Source organism: Anomaloglossus baeobatrachus, chromosome 5, assembly GCF_048569485.1.
Source record: "Anomaloglossus baeobatrachus isolate aAnoBae1 chromosome 5, aAnoBae1.hap1, whole genome shotgun sequence".
NCBI classification, from domain to species: Eukaryota; Metazoa; Chordata; class Amphibia; order Anura; family Aromobatidae; genus Anomaloglossus; species Anomaloglossus baeobatrachus.
In genome coordinates this window covers 262,325,260-262,342,777 of record NC_134357.1, presented here as the reverse complement: position 1 = coordinate 262,342,777, position 17,518 = coordinate 262,325,260, and the positions used below count along the sequence as shown (strand labels likewise).

Below are 17,518 nucleotides of genomic sequence, written 5' to 3'. Positions count from 1 at the left end.
CAAAAAAAGGTGACTCCGAAGAGAGCGCAGCCAAATCAGAGACTCTCCTGAGGGAAGTTATGGCCACTAGAAAGACCACTTTCTGTGAAAGACGAAACAAAGAAACCTCCCTAAGAGTCTCAAAGGGGGGTTTCTGCAAGGCCGTGAGGACCAAATTGAGGTCCCAGGGATCCAAGGGCCGCCGGTAAGGCGGAATGATGTGAGACGCGCCCTGCATGAAGGTGCGGACCTGAGCCAGCCGGGCGATACGCCGCTGGAACAGCACTGACAGAGCAGAGACTTGTCCCTTGAGGGAATTGAGGGATAGTCCTAGCTCCAGACCGGACTGTAAAAAGGACAGAAGGGTCGGCAAGGAAAAAGGCCAAGGAGCATGGCCGGAAGAGCGACACCAGGACAGGACAATTCTCCAAGTCCTGTGATAGATTTTGGCCGAGGAAGACTTCCGAGCCCGAGTCATAGTGGAGATGACTTCAGGGGGAATACCAGAAGCCGTCAAGATCCAGGACTCAAGAGCCACGCCGTCAATCTGAGAGCCGCAGAATTCTGGCGGAAAAACGGACCTTGTGAGAGAAGGTCTGGACGGTCCGGAAGATGCCACGGCACCTCTACGGACAGATGGAGCAGGTCTGGGTACCAAGCTCGCCTGGGCCAGTCCGGAGCAATGAGGATGACCCCACGGCCCTCCATTCTGATCTTGCGCAGAACTCTGGGCAAGAGAGCTAGAGGGGGAAACACGTAGGACAGACGAAACTGGGACCAATCTTGAACCAGAGCGTCCGCTGCAAAGGCCTGAGGATCGTGGGAGCGAGCCACGTAAACCGGAACCTTGTTGTGACGGGATGCCATTAGGTCCACTTCCGGAGTGCCCCACTTGCGGCAGATTGACTGAAACACTGCCGGATGCAGGGACCACTCGCCACTGTCCACGGTTTGACGACTGAGATAATCTGCTTCCCAGTTTTCCACGCCTGGGATGTGGACTGCGGATATGGTGGACTTTGAGTCCTCCGTCCATTGAAGGATGCGTTGAACCTCCAACATTGCCAGGCGGCTGCGTGTCCCGCCTTGGTGATTGATGTAGGCAACCGCTGTCGCGTTGTCTGACTGGACTCGGATGTGCTTGCCCGCCAACAGGTGGTGAAAGGCTAGGAGAGCTAGAAGCACAGCTCTGGTTTCCAGCACATTGATCGAGAGGGCTAACTCGGATGGAGTTCAAGTGCCCTGCGCTCGGTGGTGGAGACATACCGCTCCCCAGCCGGATAGACTGGCATCCGTGGTGAGGATCACCCAGGACGGGGCCAGGAAGGAGCGCCCCTGAGACAGAGAGAGGGGCCGAAGCCACCACTGAAGAGAGCTCCTGGTCTGTGGCGACAGAGCCACTAGCCTGTGCAAGGAGGAAGTCCGCTTGTCCCAACAGCGGAGAATGTCCAGCTGCAGAGGACGCAGATGGAACTGGGCAAAGGGAACAGCCTCCATTGACACCACCATCTGACCCAGCACCTGCATTAGGTGCCTTATGGAATGACGGCGGGGCCTCAGCAGAGAGCGCACCGCCAGATGGAGGGACTGCTGTTTGACTAAGGGCAGCTTCACAAGTGCCGGCAGAGTCTCGAACTGCATCCCTAGGTACGTGAGCCTCTGGGTCGGAGTCAGAGTGGATTTGGGCAGATTGACAAGCCACCCGAATTGGGCTAGAGTGGCGAGAGTGAGCGAGACACTCCGCTGACAGTCTGCGCTGGATGAAGCCTTGACTAGAAGGTCGTCCAGGTAAGGAATCACTGCCAACCCCTGGAGGTGCAGAACCGCAACCACTGCTGCCATGACCTTGGTGAATACTCGAGGGGCCGTGGATAACCCGAAGGGGAGAGCCACGAATTGGAAATGTTCCTCTCCGATTGCAAAACGTAGCCAACGCTGGTGTGAAACTGCAATTGGCACATGCAGATAGGCATCTCTGATGTCGATGGATGCCAGGAAATCTCCTTGGGTCATTGAGGCAATGACTGATCGCAGAGACTCCATGCGAAAATGCCGCACCTGAACATGCTTGTTGAGAAGCTTGAGATCCAGGATGGGCCGGAAGGAACCGTCCTTTTTGGGGACTAGGAAGAGATTTGAGTAGAAACCTCTGAACCGTTCCCGGGCGGGAACCGGTACTATTACTCCGTTGGCCTGCAAGGATGGAAGAGAATTCTATCCTGTAGCCGTGGGAGATGATATCCCGCACCCACTGATCGGAGACGTGTTGAAACCACACGTCGCCAAAGTGGGAGAGCCTGCCACCGACTAAGGACGTTGCTGGCGCGGCCAGATAGTCAAGAGGAGGCTGCCTTAGTTGCAGCAGCTCCTGCGGTCTTCTGTGGACGTGCCTTTGTGCGCCAGTTGGATTTTTGGTCCTTGGCTGAGTTAGTGGACGAGGCCGAGGGCTTAGAGGATGACCAGTTGGAGGAACGAAAGGAACGAAACCTCGACTGATTCCTACCCTGGACAGGTTTCCTGGTTTTAGTTTGTGGCATGGAAGTACTCTTCCCGCCAGTAGCTTCCTTAATAATTTCATCCAGTTGTTCACCGAATAGCCTGGACCCAGCAAAAGGGAGCCCAGCAAGATACTTCTTTGAAGAAGCATCTGCCTTCCACTCTCGAAGCCACAAGATCCTGCGGATAGCGAGGGAATTAGCTGAAGCCACCGCAGTGCGGTGAGAAGCCTCCAGCATGGCAGACATGGCATAGGATGAAAAAGCTGAAGCTTGGGAAGTTAAGGCAACCATTTCGGGCATAGATTCCCTGGTGAGGGAATGCATCTCCTCTAGAGAAGCAGAGATGGCTTTGAGAGCCCACACTGCTGCAAAAGATGGGGAGAACGAGGCCCCTGCCGCCTCATATACAGATTTGGCCAGAAGGTCAACCTGGCGGTAAGTGGAATCCTTAAGAGAGGTGCCATCAGCCACTGATACAACGGTCCGGGCTGAGAGTCTAGACACCGGAGGGTCTACCTTTGGTGAATGAGCCCACTCCTTGACCACCTCAGGTGGAAGAAGGGAATTTTGTTACTTACCGTAAATTCCTTTTCTTCTAGCTCCTATTGGGAGACCCAGACGATTGGGTGTATAGCTACTGCCTCCGGAGGCCACACAAAGCATTACACTAAAAAGTGTAAGGCCCCTCCCCTTCTGGCTATACACCCCCAGTGGGATCACTGGCTCACCAGTTTTAGTGCAAAAGCAAGAAGGAGGAAAGCCAATAACTGGTTTAAACAAATTCACTCCGAAGTAACATCGGAGAACTGAAAACCATTCAACATGAACAACATGTGTACCCGAAAACAACCAAAAATCCCGAAGGACAACAGGGCGGGTGCTGGGTCTCCCAATAGGAGCTAGAAGAAAAGGAATTTACGGTAAGTAACAAAATTCCCTTCTTCTTCGGCGCTCCATTGGGAGACCCAGACGATTGGGACGTCCAAAAGCTGTCCCTGGGTGGGTAAAGAAATACCTCATGTTCGAGCTGCAAGACAGCCTTCCCCCACGGGGAGGCAACTGCCGCCTGCAGGACTCTTCTACCTAGGCTGGCGTCCGCCGAAGCATAGGTATGCACCTGATAATGTTTGTGAAAGTGTGCAGACTCGACCAGGTAGCTGCCTGGCACACCTGTTGAGCCGTAGCCTGGTGCCGTAATGCCCAGGACGCACCCACGGCTCTGGTAGAATGGGCCTTCAGCCCTGATGGAACCGGAAGCCCAGCAGAACGGTAGGCTTCAAGGATTGGTTCCTTGATCCATTGAGCCAGGGTGGATGTTGCAGCCTGCGATCCCTTGCGCTGACCAGTGACGAGGACAAAGAGTGCATCCGAGCGGCGCAGGAGCGCCGTGCGGGAATGTAGATTCTGGGTGCTCTACACCAGATCCAACAATGCAAAGCCATTACATATCGATGAAATGGATAAAAGGAAGGTAAGGAGATATCCTGATTGTGATAAAAAGGGGATACCACCTTAGGGAGAAACTCTGGGATCGGACGCAGCACTACCTTATCTTGGTGAACACCAGGAAGGGAGCTTTGGATGACCGCGCTGCTAGTTCGGACACTCTCCGAAAAGACGTGACCGCTACCAGAAAGGCCACTTTCTGTGAAAGTCGAGAAAGTGAAAACAACCCTCAGAGGCTCGAAGGGCGGCTCCTAGAGAGCAATTAATACCCTGTGCAGATCCCATGGGTCTGACGGCCTCTTGTACGGAGGGACAATGTGATAACCCTCCTGCAGGAACGTGCGTACCTGAGGAAGTCGTACTAGGCGCTTCTGAAAGAATACCGACAGCGCTGCGACTTGTCCTTTAAGGGAGCCGAGCGACAAACCTTTTCCCAATCCAGATGCAGGAAGGGGGGAAAAAGGAGACAATGCAAATGGCCAGGGAGACACTCCCTAAGCAGAGCACCAAGATAAGAATAACTTCCACGTCTTGTGGTAGATTTTGGCAGACGTCGGCTTCCTAGCCCGTCTCATGGTGGCAATGACGTCTTGAGATAATCCTGAAGACGCTAGGATCTCGGACTCGATGGCCACACAGTCCGGATCAGGGCCGTAGAATTCAGTGGAAAGAACGGCCCTTGGGACAGTAGTCTGGCCGGTCTGAGAGTGCCCACGGTTGGCCGACCGTGAGATGCCACAGATCCGGGACCACGACCTCCTCGGTCAGTCTGGGACGACGAGGATGGCGCGGCGGCAAGCGGAGCTGAGCTTGCGTAGCACTCTGGGCAACAGTGCCAGAGTAGGAAACACATAGGGTAGCTGGAACTGCGACCAATCCTGAACTAGGGCGCCTGCCGCCAGAGCTCTTTGCTCGTGAGACCGCGCCATGAAAATCGGGACCTTGTTGTTGTGCCGAGACGCCATTAGGTCGACGTCCGGCATCCTCCAGCGGCTACCGATTTCCTGACACCATACTGGGTGCAGAGGCCATTCCCCTGCGTCCATGCCCAGGCGACTGAGGAAGTCTGCTTCCCAATTTTCTACGCCCGGGATGTGAACTGCGGATATGGTGGATGCTCTGTCCCCCACCCACATCAGAATCCGCCGGATTGCCTGGTAGGCTTGGCGATGCGTGTTCCGCCTTGGTGGGCGATGTCTGCCACCGCTGTGGAATTGTCCGACTGAATTCGGATCTGTTTTCCTTCCAGCCACTGCTGGAAGGCTTGCAGGGCAAGATGCACTGCCCAGATTTCCAGAACATTGATCTGAAGGATGGACTCCTCTGGAGAGAGTCCTTGACCGTCTGAGAAGGGAAGCGTTCCTTTCTAGGGACGTCGACTCCCCAACCCATTGGCAAAACCTGTCCCATTGAAGTGGACGCAGATGAAACTGCGCGAAAGTGACTGCCTCTGCATGAGGCGTCTTAAGGGGTGTGACTGGCCTTGAAGGAGAGACTGCACCCCCGTCTGTAGTGAACGCTGCTTATCCAGCGGAAGCTGAGGGAGTGTGAAACTCCATGCCCAGATATGTCAGCAATTGGGTCGTTGCCCGATGTAACCTTGAAAAGTTGATGATCCACCCGAAACTCTGGAGAGTCTCCAGCGCCACGTTCAGGCTGTGTTGGCATGCCTCTTGAGAGGGTGCCTTGACAAGTGGATCGTCCAGTAAGGATCACAGAGTGACCCTGAGAGTGCAGGACTGCTCCCACTGCTGCCCTGAACTTGGTGAAAACCCGTAGGGCTGTCGCCAGACCGAAGGGCAGTGGTACGCACTGAAGATGCTCGTCTTCAATAACGAAACGTAGCAAACGCTGGTGCTCTGGAGCAATCGGCACGTGGAGATAAGCATCCTGATGTCTATTGATGCTAGGAAATCTCCTTGAGACATTGAGGCAATGACGGAGCGGAGGGTTACATCCGGAACCGCCTGGCCTTCACGTGCTTGGTGAGCAGTTTTAGGTCCAGAACGGAACGGAAAAAGCCACCCTTTTTTGGCACCCCAATAAGATTGGAGGAAAAAACCGTGTCTTGTTCCTGAAGAGGAACAGGGATTACCACTCCTTCTGCCTGCAGAAGAGCATCGGCTCGGTGGGAGGAAGGGGGGGGGGGAAGTTCTGAAGAATCGAGCCGGAGGACGAGAACAGAGCTCTATCCTGTACACGTGAGACAAAATGTCTCTCACCCACCGGTCTGTGACCTGTGGCAGCTAAATGTACCCAGAAGCGGGAGATTCTGCCACCAACCGCGGATGCGGGGAGAGAGAGCTGAAATACATGAGGAGATCGCCTTGGTAGCGGTTCCTCCTGCTGCCTTCCTTGGGCGTGAATGAGCCCGGCCGGAATCTGAGCCTCTCTGAGCCTTTTGAGCCCTTTTAGACGAGGACAATTGGGACTTGCCCGAGCCTGGGAAGGACCAACCTCGACTGTCCCCCCAGGACAGCATTACTAGGGTAAGTCGCAATGCAGACATTGCGAGGTTAAGGACACCACCTGCGGCACAGATGTACATGTGCTCAAGACCAGCTGCGCAAGACCAGCTGAAATAGGTTAGGGTGCCCATACGGCTGCGAATGCCGGAGCAACCGACACGCTGATAGCTTCACAGACAGATTTCAACCAGAGGTCTATCTGTCTGTCAATGGCATCTTTAAGTGAATTCCCATCTCCACTGCAACTATGGATCTAGCCGCAAGCCTGGAGATTGGGGGATCCACCTTTGGACCCTGGGTCCAGGCTGTACCACATCAGGGTAAAGGGATAACGTGCATGCTTAAAACGTTTGGAGAAAACGTTTATCTGGTAAGCGTGGTGTTTCTGAACTGCGTCTCTGAAGTCAGCGTGGTCAGAAAAAGTACTCAATCTACGCATGAGTACTGAAAAAGGATTTCTCCTGCTGTGAAGCTGACTCCTCCACTGGGGGAGCTGAAGGAGAAATATGCAACATTCCATTGATGGACGCTATAAGATCATTCACTATGGCGTCACCATCCGGTGTATCCGGATTGAGAGCGGTGTCAGGACCAAAGCCCTGATCAGCTACGTCTGCCTCATCATACAGAGAGTCGTCCTGCTGGGAACTTGACCAGTGATGAAGCCGAGTGTCGCACCCAGCGAGCTAGCTTAGGCTGTCTGGGACTGCCGTCCGTGTCAGAGCCTTCACCCTGGAATGCCTGGGACCCCCCCGGAGCACTGAGTACGTTCCAAATGAGGGTGGCCAGGGAGCATTAATCAAGATTGCCCATGGCCTGTCTGGACTGCAAAGTCTCCATCCCATGACAATCTCCGTCCCTGTCCCTGGACAGGGTTCACAGGTGGTTCCTTTGGCCACCTCTAGTAGAGACCCCGGCTGACCAAGTGCTACAGGGGAGCATTGCACACAATGGGGGTCAGTGGAACCTGCCGGTGGAACAGTATCACATGCAGGAAAAGCAGCATAGAAAGCCTGTGTTGCTTTTTTGCTGCTGTATTCTAGTCATCTATGCAATGTACAGCATACAAGCATAAACACTTTCAGCACATGCAATACAAGCAGCATAGAAAGCCTGTGCCTTGGCACCCATGCTTTTTTGCTGCTGTTGTCCAGCCATCTAGGAGAATATAGCCCAGAGTAGCGACCGTACAGTGCAATGTATAGCATACAAGCATATATACAAATGAACACTTCAGCACATGTAGTACAAGCAGTCTATAAAGCCTGTGCCTTGGCACCCATGCTTTTTTGCTGCTGTTGTCCAGCCCTCTAGGAGAATATAGCCAAGAGTAGCGACCGTACAGTGCAATGTATAGCATACAAGCATAAGTACAAATGAACACTTCAGCCATGCAATACAAGCAGCCTAGAAAACCTGTGCCTTAGCACCCTTGCGTTTTTGCTGCTGTTATCTCGCCATCTAGAAGGGCATATAGCCAAAGATAGCGACCTACAGTGCAGTGGCACCCATGCTTTTTTGTATAGCATACAAGCAAAAAATACAAATGGACACTTCGGTATTTAGTGGGGTCAGCACTTCAGGTGCTGCTTACCGCCCGCCTATAACGCGGGTGTGTGGTCGCCAGAGCCCTGTGTTGGTTGCCCAGAGCATGTCTCCGTTCCCCAGCTCGGACTGCGTGCAGGAATGGCTGCCGGCGTCCTTCTCCAGCTCGTGTGACGAGGGGCGGGCCGTAGGCGTGCCCCAGACAAGAGCGGGAAACTGGCGTCCCACTGTGTCCAGTGAAGGGGGCTGGAGAATGCAAAGCAGACTCCAGCCCTCGGCGCTGACTGTCTGTACAGCGTCCCGCCTCTCCCCTGACTGGCAGGGCTGGAGGCGGGAACGAAACGAAAACTAGGCCGCAAAGCCGGGGACTCGAGTAATAAGCGCGGCCGTCCATGTGCACGGCCAGCGCGGAAGTCCCCGGCGCACCACAAGTCCCAGCCGCGCCACAATGTAAAAAACACCCAGCAACGGCCGGCGCGGCAGTTCCCAATACATAAAGTCACTCAGCAAAGCTGTAGTGACTAATAGCACGAGCGCTCTGCGCTGTTGCCCCCGGCGCACTAACACTCCCAGCAATGCTGGTGTGTGTGTGCGCGCTTGCCCGGGGACACAGAGTACCTTAATGTAGCAGGGCCTGTCCCTGACGATACTCGGCTCCATATCCAGCAGGTTCTCTGGGTCTGTGGATGGAGCCCGGTCTCAGTGCCTGGAGACCTGTAAGATCCCACTTCACCCAGAGCCCTGAGGGGGGATGGGGAAGGAAAACAGCATGTGGGCTCCAGCCTCCGTACCCGCAATGGGTACCTCAACCTTACAAACCGCAAGTGGGGTGAGAAGGGAGCATGCTGGGGACCCCATATGGGCCCACTTTTCTTCCATCCGACATAGTCAGCAGCTGCTGCTGACTAAACAGTGGAGCTATGCGTGGATGTCTGACCTCCTTCGCACAAAGCAGAAAACTGGTGAGCCAGTGATCCCACTGGGGGTGTATAGCCAGAAGGGGAGGGGCCTTACACTTTTTAGTGTAATGCTTTGTGTGGCCTCCGGAGGCAGTAGCTATACACCCAATCGTCTGGGTCTCCCAATGGAGCGCCGAAGAAAGGGAAAACTGTCATCAGAACCACGCTTTGGGAAGCATTTGTCAGGACAGGCCCTAGGCTTGGTCACAGTGGCCTGAAAACTGGAGTGGTTAAAGAACACACTCCTTGTTCTCTTAGGCAAGGTAAACTGGTGCTTTTCTGCCAGAGAGGGTTGCTCCTCTGATACTGGCGGATTGAGGTCCAGTACAGAATTAATGGACGCAATCAAATCACTAACATCTGAGTCACTTTCGGACAGATCAATGGGGCACATGGAGGTAGCTTCCGAGCCCCCAGTAAAGGCATCCTCCTCGTCCGGCAAGACAGCTTCTGAAACAGAGCCACGGGACGAGGAAGGAGAGGGAGCCCTGCGTCTCCTTTTAGGAGGACGGGGTCTGGGACCAGATGATGAATCCTCTGTGAGCTCCGCTGAGAGAGCCCTAGCAGCAGAGGCACCCTGTGAAGGGGGCTGATGCATGTTCAGCAAAGTCCGGGACAGCTGTCCCATGGAGTCGGCAAGACTGGGAGATTGACCTAGAGAAGGATTCTACCCAAGCCAGGGGTTCAGCCACAGGAGCCGGAGCAGCCGGAGAGACCACTGGGGGGGCGATTCCAGGCTGAGGCATTGTCAGGGTAGAGCAGGCATCACAATGTGGATATGTGCTCGGTTCAGCAGCACGAGCTTACATGCAGTGCATACTGAATATAGCTTTGGAGCCTTGCTCCTCGTGTGAGACATGCTGCTGAAGTGGGGGCTCTTGCCAGAGTGACCCCCAGAGAGTATATACAGAGGTCCACAACCAGAGGTTGTGGCTTACCAGACCGCTGGAGCGGTGTTGTGTGCCCTCCAGATCCCAAAGCCCGGACCCCCAAGCACCTCAGCAGGGATGCTGCAGCCAGTGCTGATTGCAGAGAAAACGCTGATAAAATGGCGCCGGAGCGAGGAGAGGGGGCGGGGCCAACCCTGAGAGCAGGATCTGGAGGGCCAAAGAGACTTACAGGGGAGGAGACATGTACTCAGTGAGGAGTGTCTCTCCCCTGTGCAGAACGGCCGCTGGGCGGAGCCACACTGTCCCTCTGCATGAATGACATGCGAGGGCAGTGAAACCGAAAGTAGGCCTCCGGCAAAGCCGGGGCCTAAATTTGAGCGGTGCGGCCGGCGCGCAGGCACCATCGGCGCGGTTCTCAGGCGACAGCCAGAGAACCCGCCGGAAATGTTACAAAAAACACTCAGCACACTCTCCCCACATAATAAAGTACAGGGACCCCCAGAACATAAACGTCTCAGGTACTTAGCTTGCTGAGACGCAGGGCCATGTCCCTGGGGATGAGTGCTCCGTCCAGCAGAATCCTGAAGGGCTGCGGATGGAGACCGGTCTCCTGCAAAGCATGGAGAACCGTGCTGGCTCCCACTTCAAGCCAGAGCCCGAGGGATGGTGAAGGAGCGCGGCATGTAAGGCTCCAGCCTTGGAATCAACCTTAACAACACCGCCGACACAGTGGGGTGAGAAGGGACATGCCGGGGGTCCAGACTTGGACCCGCTTTTCTTCAAAATCTTTCCAAAAATGAAAAATCAGATGAGAATGCATGTGTGGATGTATGCCTCCTGAACACAAAGCAATGAACTGGCTAGATCTGGTTCTCCAGGGGGTGTATATGCTCAGAGGGAGGAGCTACACTTTTTAGTGTAGTACTTTGTGTGTCCTACGGAGGCAGAAGCTATACAGCCAATGTCTGGGTCTCCCATAGGAACGATAAAGAAATCATGGTCTCCAATGAACGCCAACCACAGGCTAGGTTTGAACAAAGCACCATCATGGCAGGCACTGTGGTGGTCAGCAGACAACCCGCTGCCCATAGCAAGCCATGAGAGCATCCCAGAGAGCAAATGGGCAGGTGAAAAAAAAAGACAAAACAAAAAAAAAAAAAAACACAAAAAAACCAAACATTGGTATCATGTGCAAAAATAGATCAAGATACTGAAACGAAACCCCAAAAAAAGAAAAGAAAAAAGAAATCTGAATTGCCATCTTTTGGTTGCTGCAATTAAAACCATATCAAAATAATATCAATAAACATCAGCACAGAGTGCAAAAAATAAGCCCTCACACAGCTCCATCGAAGGAGAAATTAAGAAAATAAATAAATTTACAGGTTATTTAATGTCATCATTTTTTTTTACCACTAAAATAAAAAAAAATATATAATAATAATAATAATAATAATAATAATAATGCACACGTTTGGTATCGCTGTAATTGTACCATCCTGGAAAAATCATATTGCCAGGTCACGGTTACCCCATGATGAACTATGTAAAAATGAAGCTCCAAAAACAATGATAGCATTGGTTTAGGGTTTGTTTTTTTTTAACCCACTATTTCACTGCACTTGGACATTTTTCCCATTTTCCAGTTCGCTGCACTGAGTGGTAAATCTTAAATCTACAACTTGTCCAGGGGGGGAAGGGGGAGGGGGGGGAAACCCTCCTTTGGTTAAGTCAAAAGGATTCAAAAGGTTACGGCTCTTTGAATTAGGGGGCCAAAAATATAAGCAGAAAAACTAAAATGGTATAACCCCCCCCCCCCCCCAAAAAAAAAAAAACAACCTACAAAAAGGTGAAGAAAACGTTGTTACCTTCCGCTTACTGAGATCTAGCGCTTGGGTGCGCAAAGCCAGCTCCTTCTCCCCTGTGGTGATGCTGCCCTGCAGGAGATGCTCCTTCTCCTCTAGTTTTCGGAGAACCTGTAGCTGCGCATCCACCTGAAATCCAAGGTACATGTAAGTAAATATGAATCATTGGTCAGGTACCATTCTCCATTGGTTTTGGGTATTTTTTGCATAGCATCAGCCTCCTAGGAGCAGCAGCATACACCCATGGTGTCCTGTGTCCCCCAATGAAGCTATGGAGAAATAGAGATGATCCACAGACATGGTACCTGTGTCCGCAGGGTGAGCAGTTGATCTGCCAGTTCTTCCTTCTCTTCTTTGAGTAGTTTATGGATCTGATTGGACTTTATTCTTTCGGACATCAGCTTGAAGTTGGCGTCATCTTTCTCTCTCAGCTGCTGCATAAGACGGATATTCTGCTCCTGCATATCTTCAAATGCCTGGCCTGTGACATCCATTTCGGACAGCAAAGCCTCCTCCTCCTGACAGGCAGAAATATTTTGGAGAATTCAACAAACATAATTTTGAGGATTTTTGTACATAAAATTTTAAGAGTTCTACAAAAATGTTTTTGCACAATTATTTAAACAATTTTTCCGGCTTTAATTTTTTACCATGGGGCCTAATTTTTTTCCACTGTCAGTTTTTGGAGCAATATCGCCTGGAAGTGTTTAAAAAAAAAAGAAAAATGTTTCTGCTTTACACTTTTTTTTTTTTTTTTAAGACCACTGATGATCACTAAAAATAATTAAAATTATGTTCCACGCTTCTATAAGAATTATTTTTAGGATAGGACATATGTTTTTATCATCAGGGGTGTGGTTATAAACAACGGTTCAGGCTGACATGGCAGTATACCATCACTGCACTTTATAAGACTCCTTGCTCCTGTACCTACAAGATCTCCATGAAGCTGCTGACTCTGCAATGACATTCTAAAATGTCACTGCAGAGTCAAATGTGGACTGGCTTCACATTTTAAGGTGTCAGGTGGTCTGCAAATAGTTAACGTGAACTAGAAATAACTCAGATGTCCATGTCAATGTCATTTTAATACAACTGTCCAGATATGTACTCACTTGCTTGGCTGTTGACAGCCTCTTCTGCAGAGCCTCCGTCTGTTCTTCTGCCGCTCTCATTCGCCGCAAAGCATCTTCATCCGCCATTTTTTTGCTGTCTCTACGTTCTCGCTCCTCTAATTCTCTGTGCCTCTGGCGAAGTTCTTCCAGCTTATGGAGAACCGAAAACGGGTAACAAAAATGAGATCACCACCAAATACATAGATGAAGATGTTGCAATGGAATAGGTCACTTTACCTCTGCTTTGCTCTTCCTCTCTGCTGCCATCAGTTGCACCTTGTCCCTTTGCTCTTTGGGAGCTGAACGATACATATCCAAGAGCAGTTTCATGTCTCGTAGAGATTCCTGGACTCGTCTGGTTTAACAGAAAATCAAAGTTTAAATCTTCATTGTCAGACAATTGCTTTTCGTTGCTTAACTGTTTGCTTTTCTGCAACCACAGATGAATGATACAAAAGACTAATTAGACCTCAATAAGTAAAATTACTCTCTTAAAGGGTTGCACCACTTTAATATTGATGACCTAACCTTAGGACGAGTCATCAACATCAGATTGGTAGCGGCCCACACATAGATCAGCCATTCTCAGTGCAAGCGGCAGCTGAAGGTTAGCTGCTTTACAGGTGTAATGCCTGCTGCCAGGTACCACAAATCCACTACTATTCATTCATATAGGGGTGGATTTCCTGTCCACGACAGCAGCCACTACAAAGCTGATGGAGCTAATCTGATCTGCAACATACTGTATCTATTATGCTGGCTTATGTGGCGAGAACATGGGTGGGGGAACCGGATGCCCACTGATCTGATATTGAAGACTTACTAAAAACAACCCTTTATTTCTTATGGGACAACTATTTTCATTTCCCCAGGTCTAAGGAGCTTTTCATTGCACACTACGACAATGTCCATTCGGCGCTGATGGTGTAATACTATGTAGTGATACCACTCCATAGATAAAGGGGAATAGTAACATAGGTTGGGGGAAGAAAAATAAAAAAAAAAAAAGAAGGGAATTTTGTTTACTTACCGTAAATTCCTTTTCTTCTAGCTCCAATTGGGAGACCCAGACAATTGGGTGTATAGCTTCTGCCTCCGGAGGCCACACAAAGTATTACACTTAAAAGTGTAAAGCCCCTCCCCTTCTGCCTATACACCCCCCGTGCATCACGGGCTCCTCAGTTTTGGTGCAAAAGCAAGAAGGAGGAAAAGTTATAAATTGGTTTAAAGTAAATTCAATCCGAAGGAATTTCGGAGAACTGAAACCATTCAACATGAACAACATGTGTAAACAAAGAACAACAGCCCGAAGGGAACAGGGGCGGGTGCTGGGTCTCCCAATTGGAGCTAGAAGAAAAGGAATTTACGGTAAGTAAACAAAATTCCCTTCTTCTTTGTCGCTCCATTGGGAGACCCAGACAATTGGGACGTCCAAAAGCAGTCCCTGGGTGGGTAAAGTAAAACCTCGTAATAGAGCCGTAAAACGGCCCCTTCCTACAGGTCGGCAACCGCCGCCTGAAGGACTCGCCTACCTAGGCTGGCATCTGCCGCAGCATAGGTATGCACCTGATAGTGTTTCGTGAAAGTGTGCAGGCTCGACCAGGTAGCTGCCTGACACACCTGCTGAGCCGTAGCCTGGTGCCGCAAAGCCCAGGACGCACCCACGGCTCTGGTAGAATGGGCCCTCAGCCCTGAGGGAACCGGAAGCCCAGAAGATCGGTAAGCTTCGAAAATTGGTTCCTTGATCCACCGAGCCAGGGTTGATTTGGAAGCCTGTGACCCTTTACGCTGGCCAGCGACAAGGACAAAGAGTGCATCCGAGCGGCGCAGGGGCGCCGTACGAGAAATGTAGAGTCTGAGTGCTCTCACCAGATCCAACAAATGCAAATCCCTTTCACATTGGTGAACTGGATGAGGACAAAAAGAGGGTAAGGAGATATCCTGATTGAGATGAAAGGGGGATACCACCTTAGGGAGAAATTCCGGAACCGGACGCAGAACCACCTTGTCCTGGTGAAACACCAGGAAAGGGGCTTTGCATGACAGCGCTGCTAGCTCAGACACTCTCCGAAGTGATGTGACTGCTACTAGGAAGACCACTTTCTGCGAAAGGCGTGAGAGAGAAATATCCTTCATTGGCTCGAAAGGTGGTTTCTGAAGAGCCATCAGCACCCTGTTCAGATCCCAGGGTTCTAACGGCCGCTTGTAAGGAGGGACTATGTGACAAACCCCCTGCAGGAACGTGCGTACCTGTGGAAGTCTGGCTAGGCGCTTCTGAAAAAACACAGAGAGCGCTGAGACTTGTCCCTTAAGGGAGCCGAGCGACAAACCCTTTTCCAATCCGGATTGAAGGAAGGAAAGAAAAGTGGGCAAGGCAAATGGCCAGGGAGAAAAACCCTGATCAGAGCACCAAGATAAGAATATCCTCCACGTCCTGTGGTAGATCTTGGCGGACGTTGGTTTCCTAGCCTGTCTCATAGTGGCAATGACCTCATGAGATAACCCTGAAGACGCTAGGATCCAGGACTCAATGGCCACACAGTCAGGTTGAGGGCCGCAGAATTCAGATGGAAAAACGGCCCTTGAGACAGCAAGTCTGGTCGGTCTGGTAGTGCCCACGGTTGGCCCACCGTGAGATGCCACAGATCCGGGTACCACGACCTCCTCGGCCAGTCTGGAGCGACGAGGATGGCGCGGCAGCAGTCGGACCTGATCTTGCGTAACACTCTGGGCAACAGTGCCAGAGGAGGAAACACATAAGGGAGTTGAAACTGCGACCAATCCTGAACTAAGGCGTCTGCCGCCAGAGCTCTGTGATCTTGAGACCGTGCCATGAATGTCGGGACCTTGTTGTTGTGCCGGGACGCCATTAGGTCGACATCCGGCATCCCCCAGCGGCAACAGATCTCCTGAAACACGTCCGGGTGAAGGGACCATTCCCCTGCGTCCATGCCCTGGCGACTGAGAAAGTCTGCTTCCCAGTTTTCTACGCCCGGGATGTGAACTGCGGATATGGTGGAGGCTGTGGCTTCCACCCATAGCAGAATCCGCCGGACTTCCAGGGAGGCTTGCCGACTGCGTGTTCCGCCTTGGTGGTTGATGTATGCCACCGCTGTGGAGTTGTCCGACTGAATTCGGATCTGCTTGCCTTCCAGCCACGGCTGGAACGCCTTTAGGGCAAGATACACTGCCCGTATCTCCAGAACATTGATCTGAAGGGAGGACTCTGGCTGAGTCCAAGTACCCTGAGCCCTGTGGTGGAGAAAGACCGCTCCCCACCCTGACAGGCTCGCGTCCGTCGTGACCACAGCCCAGGATGGGGGCAGGAAGGATTTACCCTTCGACAGAGAAGTGGGAAGAAGCCACCACTGAAGGGAAGCCTTGGCTGCCCGAGAAAGGGAGACGTTCCTGTCGAGGGACGTCGACTTCCTGTCCCATTTGCGGAGAATGTCCCATTGAAGTGGACGCAGATGAAACTGCGCAAAAGGAACTGCCTCCATTGCTGCTACCATCTTCCCTAGGAAGTGCATGCGGCGCCTCAAGGGGTGTGACTGGCCTTGAAGGAGAGATTGCACCCCTGTCTGTAGTGAACGCTGTTTGTCCAGCGGAAGCTTCACTATAGCTGAGAGAGTATGAAACTCCATGCCAAGATATGTCAGTGATTGGGCCGGTGTCAAATTTGACTTTGGAAAATTGATGATCCACCCGAAACTCTGGAGACTCTCCAGAGCAATGTTCAGGCTGTGTTGGCATGCCACTTGAGAGGGTGCCTTGACAAGCAGATCGTCTAAGTAAGGGATCACCGAGTGTCCCTGAGAGTGCAGAACTGCTACTACTGTTGCCATGACCTTGGTGAAGACCCGTGGGGCTGTCGCCAGGCTGAAAGGCAGTGCCACGAACTGAAGGTGTTCGTCCCCTATGGCGAAACGCAGGAAGCGCTGATGCTCTGGTGCAATCGGTACGTGGAGATAAGCATCTTTGATGTCGATTGATGCAAGGAAATCTCCTTGGGACATTGAGGCGATGACAGAGCGAAGCGATTCCATCCGGAACCGCCTGGTTTTTACGTGTTTGTTGAGCAGTTTTAGGTCCAGAACAGGACGGAAGGATCCGTCCTTTTTCGGCACCACGAACAAGTTGGAGTAAAAACCGTGACCCTGTTGCTGAAAAGGAACAGGGATCACCACTCCTTCTGCCTTCAGAGTGCACACCGCCTGAAGAAGAGCATCGGCTCGCTCGGGGGGCGGAGATGTTCTGAAGAATCGAGTCGGAGGACGAGAGCTGAACTCTATCCTGTAACCGTGAGACAGAATGTCTCCCACCCAACGGTCTTTTACCTGTGGCAGCCAGGCGTCGCAAAAGCGGGAAAGCCTGCCACCGACCAAGGATGCGGTGTGAGGAGGCCGAAAGTCATGAGGAGGCCGCTTTGGGAGCGGTTCCTCCGGCGGTCTTTTTAGGACGTGACTTAGACCGCCATGAATCGGAGTTCCTCTGATCCTTCTGAGGCCTTTTGGACGAGGAGAATTGAGACCTGCCCGCGGACCGAAAGGACCGAAACCTCGATTGTACCTTCCGTTGTTGAGGTCTGTTTGGTTTGGACTGGGGTAAGGATTAAGGCCCTGTCACACACAGAGATAAATCTGCGGCAGATCTGCGGTTGCAGTGAAATTGTGGACAATCAGTGCCAGTATGTGGCTGTGTACAAATGAAACAATATGTCCATGATTTCACTGCAACCACAGATCTGCCAAAG

At 51.9% G+C, this 17,518-nt stretch overlaps 1 protein-coding gene across 1 annotated transcript in view; it reads right to left on the bottom strand.

Annotated features, from left to right (window-relative positions):
* RNF20 (ring finger protein 20) overlaps positions 1-17,518 on the bottom strand; it is a 140,687-nt gene that overhangs the window by 8,803 nt on the left and 114,366 nt on the right. Inside the window, exons 14-17 of the mRNA XM_075349378.1 lie at positions 13,003-13,120; positions 12,766-12,915; positions 11,956-12,168; positions 11,654-11,779 (exon numbers count right to left, since the gene is read on the bottom strand). Coding sequence (XP_075205493.1) covers positions 11,654-11,779; positions 11,956-12,168; positions 12,766-12,915; positions 13,003-13,120 — 607 coding nt within the window. The remainder of the gene's footprint in view (positions 1-11,653; positions 11,780-11,955; positions 12,169-12,765; positions 12,916-13,002; positions 13,121-17,518) is intronic.